Below are 7065 nucleotides of genomic sequence, written 5' to 3'. Positions count from 1 at the left end.
GAACTCTGTCAAAGCCAATATTCTATAAGTCAAGCAGTAGAATATGTGAGGTGCTGGAACTCAGTTCTGGTGTTCTGTACCTTGTCAAGTTGTGTATTTCCCTCACTGATTCAAACAGCAAATGGAGACAAAAGCAGATGGCAATACAACTCTGATAAAGAGTAAATTCTTGTGGTAATAATTTGTACTTCAGTGTCTTGTCAGTGTTGGAAGAGATACTCTGGAGCAGCTGCAGTGTGTCTGGGGCTGCTGTGTGTTCTCCTACTGGCTGGGATCACAGGCCTGTTACTCTACCGTGAGTTTGATWTGTTCTCACTCAAACATTCRTCATCATCAGTGGTGRTARGACCAGGGTTCAATTACATTTAAATTCCAYTCAATTCAATTCAGAATGTACACCAAATTCCAATTCTACATTTTCCTAATTGAAAAGCATTGAAGAGAATTGGAATTCAATTAGAATTCCAGTGTAGTTCCTGAATTGACTGGAATTGAAATGCAACTGACTCCAACCCTGGTTATGTCTGATTAACTTTTCCACTGTTACCTTGTTCATTGATCGTATTATTTCACAGAGAGAAACCAGTTGACCTGTTCCAACACCCTGACCAAAGAAAGGGACCAGTTACAGACCAGCGGAAACAACCTGACTGAGGAGAGCGACCAGCTACAGACTAACAACAACTCCCTGACCAAAGAGAGAGACCAGCTACAGACCAGCGACAACACCCTGACTGCAGAGAGAGACCAGCTACAGACCAGCGACAACACCCTGACTGCAGAGAGAGACCAGCTACAGACCAGATACAACACCCTGACTAAAGAGAGAGACCAGCTACAGACCAGTGCCAACAGCCTGACCGAAGAGAGAGACCAGCTCCAGAAAGAGATAGAACGTCTGAAACAATCTTTAGTTGAGAAAGGTGAGTCAAATTGTCTCATGACTGTTCTGTTTGACAGTCTCTCTGTATCAGTTCACATGTCACTTACAAACAGGAAATTTAACTTATATTAAATGAACAATGTGATAAARATTCTCCAACTTCCAAACCATCCATTAGTTAGTGTCTTCCTTGAGTGTRTGATTGATTCTTAATTCAATGTTGTATTAAAGTGACTAAAGCAGGAAATGTTCAACTTARAGTGTGTCCTCAAGGATGGAAGAAGCTTGGTAGCAGTTGTTACTACGTCTCTACTGAGTTAAAATCCTGGGAGGGAGCAGCAGGAACTGAGATATAGGAGGAGAGACTGGTGGTTATAAAATTTCCGAAGACAGAGAATGTATCGACCAAAAGCGTATTTAAATAGAAAGGACATTGCCAGAATCTGATGGAGAACAGCTTCAAAGTAAGCAATAATTTAATTATGATCAATCGGTTTCCTGTGAATATTTAAACGCATATATTCGCATTTTGTTTTGATAGCTCCCTGGTCAACCCTGTATTGAAAAGTAAGGATAATTTTAAAAATGTAATCAGCGGTTGCATTAAGAACACATTGGTCTTCGTATTGCTGTAATCTTATTTTAGCAATGTATATATTAGTATTTCAATTAAAATAAGATCACTCTGAAGATGACGTCCACGCTATTGAGCTTATTTTTCCTAGTTTTTATTGGTACCACGGTTTTGTATGGCTAAATTACACTTTTCGACAAAGTATATGGTAATATTGTACAATATTTACAGGGGTGTCATCGGAAGAATCGAGAAGGTATGAAAAAAATAAATAATATTTTTGGCGGTATTACTTATAGGCGCTCTTGCTGGAATCGATGCTCTGGTAAGTTTGCACATGGGTTGCCTAACTTATGATTTATTGTGTTTCGCTGAAAACGCTTAAAAGAAAATCTGAAATATGGTGAATCCAGAACTGGTCTTTCCTTGCTATGGCGTTGTCTATTTATGAAATTTATGATGATAATTGGTCATACACGTTGCTCTATCTAGTAATTCTAGCGATTTGTGATGCGGCTGCAATGATACCTAAATATGCACTTTTTTTCTAACAAAAACCTATCCTATATCCATGAAACTGTATAGACTGTCATCTGAAGAGTTCTTTTTCTGTTAGTGATACAAATCTTAGTTGAGCCGATTGGGTGATAGCACTGAAGGATAAGAAACTGATGGACGTAGAATATGCGTGTATGCTAAACGCTTTTAGCAATAGATTTAACAATATTGTCTGCCTGTAAAGAGTTTAAAAATCTGAAATGGGCTTTATCACACGATGTACTTCATCTGGTTGACTGTGATTAATGATTTAGATCACTGTACTACATTGAACGCTATGCTATCTATGCTGAATCGTGTGTGGGTGGATGGGGGGGGCCCCGGACGGGGTAGAGCTCGTTAAGAGGTTAACTACCTAAAGTTAAACACTATAACAAGTAAAAACATGACCGGCAATATTACTGGCTAAACCAAGGCCTGGAAAGAGGTCGGTCCACTCCTCTTGCGTCAGCGGCAGGGTCAAAGAAAGTCTCGGCTTTTGTGTTATACAGCCCTTGAATTGCGCAATCGCTCCAATCAAATTGCAACACTACTGACAGGTCTAGAGGAAGTTAGGGGGCGTGTTGTAATCTCCCAAAATAGCGATATTCACACGGGAACAAATTAAAATGACGCTGGGACCAAGAGGGCAAGATTGTCATGAATCCTCACTCCCCTCTCAGGAAAAGTGCTGTGAATGAGTCTGTTCCCCAAGTTCGAAGAACAATAATTCCAACATACCAAAACGGTTTAGAAAACTAGATGAAGGTGTTTTCCCTCTTATGTATTTGAATGAATCTGCCATTATTGTCACGGAGCAAGAATTGCTCTAGACCTGTTTAATTTGGTCAATGTAAAAAAAAGATAAAGTGCTAACAGCCACCCCTAAATTGACAAAAGTTCATCGTATCAATGCTCTGGTATTAAGCTGACCTAAATGCGGAATGTGATATAACAGTGTTTCTACAAGCGAGGAAGAAATGCTTGTAAGCAGTTGTTACTCACATCTCTACCTGATTGTAAATCCCTGGGAGGAGAGCAGTACAAGGATTGCAAGAGACTAGAGGAGGCAGACCTGTGGTCCATAAGAAGCCATAGACAACAGGTTGTTGATAAGAGATATGAGATAGAGATAGAGATATGAGAGAGCACCATGGCCCTCGCCTGCTCCTCTCCGCTGTTCGTCCTCTGGAGAGAGAGAGAGGGAGAGCAGAGAGGAGAGAAAGAGAGAGAGAGAAGAGCGAGAGAGAATGAGAGAGAGAGCGAGAGAGAAGAGAGAGAGAGAGAACAGGAGGACAGAGTGAAGAGTGAGAGTACAGAGTGAGCGACCAGGGAGACAGGGATTCAGGCCCCCTAGCCCCACACCTCTTCGGACATAATATCAACGAGTATTTAGCGAGGGCACTTAGAACAAGTCTGCAGCCCCGGGTCCCACCATACTAGAACATGAAATCAACATCGTCTGATGAATCTGGAGCTTTTGTCAATGCAGGGCCAACAATGCAGGCCAGCAGCAGCACCTTAGAGTCTTCTGCACAGATTTCATGACAGACCTGGCCCTTGACAGTAATATCTTCAGTAAGACAAAAATAATGGGTTCCATAAAAAGGTTCAGTTGCCAGGACATGAATACAACATTTCCATTCTAGACACGTTGCCAAGAGCACACAAAAAACTTATACATACCTCGGCCTAAAACATCACGCCAATCGTAACTTCACAAAGCTGTGAACCGATCCTGAGAGGAACAAGGCTCAAGAAGCGGCCTTACTATGCCATCAAAAGGAATCAATTGAATACCAATAGGATCTGCAACATTTTAAAAAAAAAATCAGTTATAGAATCATTGCACCTTTTATGGTTGTGGAGGATCTGGTGTCACAAACCAAGAACTATCACAAATGCGCGAGCACAAACATCAAATTGAGACTCTGCATCGCATTCATTGCTAAAAAGATACTCCTTTGAGGCACACTAAAACTACTCAAATAACTGCATGCAGAAAGCCAGAATATAGGCCGATACCTGCTAAATATCCAAAATCAGAAAGAGTCTGTTTAAATTCTACAAACAACCTAAAAGGAAGCGATTCCCAAACCTTCCATAACAAAGCCCATCACCATACGAGAGATTGAACCTGAAGAAAGAGTCCCCTAAGCCAAGCTCGTTCCTGGGGCTCTGTTCACAAACAAAACAGACCCCACAAGAGCCCTCAGGACAGCAAACAACGTAATTTAACCCAAACCAAATCATTGAGAAAACAAAAATTATAATACTGTCACGGCGTTCCTCCTCCCTCTTCATAACGAAGAGGAGGAGCAGAGGGATTGAACAAACTGCCAGCGGTTTGCGATTTACATGATTATTTATTAAAAAAACAGAACGAAGACGATCAAACGAACTAACTTGATATAATCTACAAAACAACAAACGGAGTAGACAAACTTTAGAAGACGAACTGACTAAACACGCGAGACGAGACGCAACAATGTTACTGTACTACAAACAAATGACGAACGATACAAAACAGTCCTGTATGGTGCAAACAAAACACAGACACAGGAGACACCGACACCCAAGAAAACAATGTGACAACACCTACCTTAATATGGATTCTCAACAGAGGAGATGAAAACCACCTGCTCTAATTGAGAAACCATATAGTAAGTACCCATTAATACACCAACATAGAACATAAAACTAGACTGCCACCCACCACTCACGGTTCCTGACCAACTAAACACATTACAAAGATTAACAAGAAAACAGGTCCAGGAAGCACGTGACAATTACATGACCATTTTGGAATAGTAATTAACAAAAACAACAGAGTAAAACTACGAATGCTCATTTGAACCGTAAAAAACAGAGAGTACACAGTGCAGAAACCGAACCACTTGACTGACCCAAACTTATACGCAACAAGACAAAATAAAGGCTTTGACTATGTTAGACCAGTGAGCAATTAGCCTTGCTATTGAGAGAGGCCCAGCACAGTAGGCAGACCTGCTGCTCAAGCAGAAGACAGGCTATGTGCCCACGGTGCCGCGCTAGCTAAAACAAACGGTGAACTGAGCTGCACTGTTCCTAACCTCTGCCCAATGTTATGACCATTATTGAGACGAACATATTTTCGTCAGACACAACAGAATCCCAAAGATAACTTGGCAAACAACCATTTTCATTAACTCCCCATATATATGAGTGAAATACCACAGGTGTGTCCTCAACAGCAGCAAGATGCTGACAGTTTTCCTTTTGTAATTTAACTACTTAGCTTGACAAGCCTATATCATGAATTACGAGCAATTTTTTGGGGGAAAATATAGTCTTTATTGGTTGTTTGTGCAGGGAACTAGCGTGATTTGTTTAATCTGTAACGTAATCTGTCTTTGGACTGTTCGTTTGTTTTTTTTTTTTTTTTTTAGGTTTGGTTTATAATCTAAGTTCACCCTGCTTTGGACAAATCTGCTCGTAGCCTCTTGGTAATCATATGACTGGTGTTCGTTCAGCCCCAAATGCCACGATGGACGTAGCCCTTAACAATTTGATTTGAGAGAGAGAGAGAGAGAGAGAGAGGGCGAAAGAGCAGTAGAGAGAGAGAGGAGAAGACTATGTATTTACAATGTTTCTCTCTGTGCCACAATCTACAGATATTTGTCAATGGTTAGAGTGGAGTAAGAAATATGTCTGGGATTTGGTCATGACTGACTCGTTACGAGGAGACCTGGAAATGGGTGGACCGACAGCACCACTGACCAACAGGTAATGAACATATGATTGCATGTTCACTATGACGTCACGTGGTGGAGTAGAAGGTTCAAATAGTGGACAGCATTTTGTGTTCTCAGATTGAAAGTGGATCGTTCTTGTTGTTTCTCCTAGCAGGGTATTGGACAGCAGTGGACAGTCTGATCTATGTGTTGTTCTCCTAAGGTTTGAACAGTTGGACAGCCTTGATTCTATGTGTGTTTCTCCTACAGTGTTGGAACAGTGGACAGCCTGATTCTATGTGTTGTTTCTCCTACAGGTATTGGAACAGTGGACAGCCTGATTCTGTGTTGTTTCTTCTACAGGTATTGGAACAGTGGACAGCCTGATTCTGTGTTGTTTCTTCTACAGGTATTGGAACAGTGGAGAGCCTAATGGTGGAGGAGCTGAGAACTGTGTGTATTTCTACTCCTGGTCATCAGACACCGGAGAATGGTGGGACTATTACTGTTACTATAAATACAGATGGATCTGTGAGAAATAGGATTCATCCTCTGTACTCTCTGAACTGCTAAATAAGATTATGCTAAGTACTATCAATCATAAACTATTTTCTGCTTATTCAATTTACCTTCAATTACATACAATATATAACAATACAAATGTATAATACATTATAAGAAAAATATCAAAACATATGCAATAACAATACAATGACTTGATAACAGAAAGACTGTTCTCTCTGTTGTCGTGGAAATTCACCACTAAGGACTGAAATTCAAAGGAAATGAATCAATCTTTATTATCACAGTCATAGAGGTTTATTGATGTTCATTTTTATTTGTAATACTTTTAAGTTTAGTCTACTTGCAAAATATTTTTCTTAACTRTTCTTGAACTGCACTGTTGGTTAAGGGCTCGTAAGTCATCCTTTCACTGTAAAAGTCTACACTTCTTGTTTTCGGAGCATGTGACAAATAAAGTTTGATTTGATTTGATTTGAGACCCTTTATACTGCGACACAAACAAGTCATATAAGCACGGTTGGTTCCTGCATGAGACTGACTGATACCATACCAGGCTTCTCACCTTGAAACTGAGATACTCCTTTTGGTTCCCAGAGCAATGTTCTGGTCGTACTGGGAAATTGCTTTTTCAGTGATAGTGTGGATTACTCCCATGTACTGTACAGTCAATCAGTTACTCACATGAACCCAACCAAGTTGGTAATTAGAAAAGCATTATTATTCTATATATAAAACAGTATCTAAATATACTAGTGGATAAACACAGAGAAAATGTCACACTCTACTGTATAATTGTTGATCTAAGATGGAGTCTAGAAGGACTGTTCTCTACT

General features: G+C 40.2%; 1 protein-coding gene across 1 annotated transcript in view; it reads left to right on the top strand.

The window, feature by feature from the left end:
* Nucleotides 1–6703, top strand: part of LOC139026665 (CD209 antigen-like protein B) — a 15565-nt gene extending 8862 nt beyond the window's left edge. The window contains exons 2-5 of the mRNA XM_070441989.1: nucleotides 194–295; nucleotides 576–923; nucleotides 1145–1221; nucleotides 6058–6703. Of these exons, the coding sequence (XP_070298090.1) occupies nucleotides 194–295; nucleotides 576–923; nucleotides 1145–1221; nucleotides 6058–6249 (719 nt within the window). The 3' untranslated portion in view covers nucleotides 6250–6703. The remainder of the gene's footprint in view (nucleotides 1–193; nucleotides 296–575; nucleotides 924–1144; nucleotides 1222–6057) is intronic.
* Nucleotides 6704–7065: the final 362 nt, after the last annotated feature.

The sequence above is a fragment of the Salvelinus sp. IW2-2015 genome, unplaced genomic scaffold (genome assembly GCF_002910315.2).
Source record: "Salvelinus sp. IW2-2015 unplaced genomic scaffold, ASM291031v2 Un_scaffold5432, whole genome shotgun sequence".
Taxonomy (NCBI): Eukaryota; Metazoa; Chordata; class Actinopteri; order Salmoniformes; family Salmonidae; genus Salvelinus; species Salvelinus sp. IW2-2015.
Note: the sequence above shows the minus strand (reverse complement) of the source record. Positions and strands in the feature narration are given on the sequence as shown.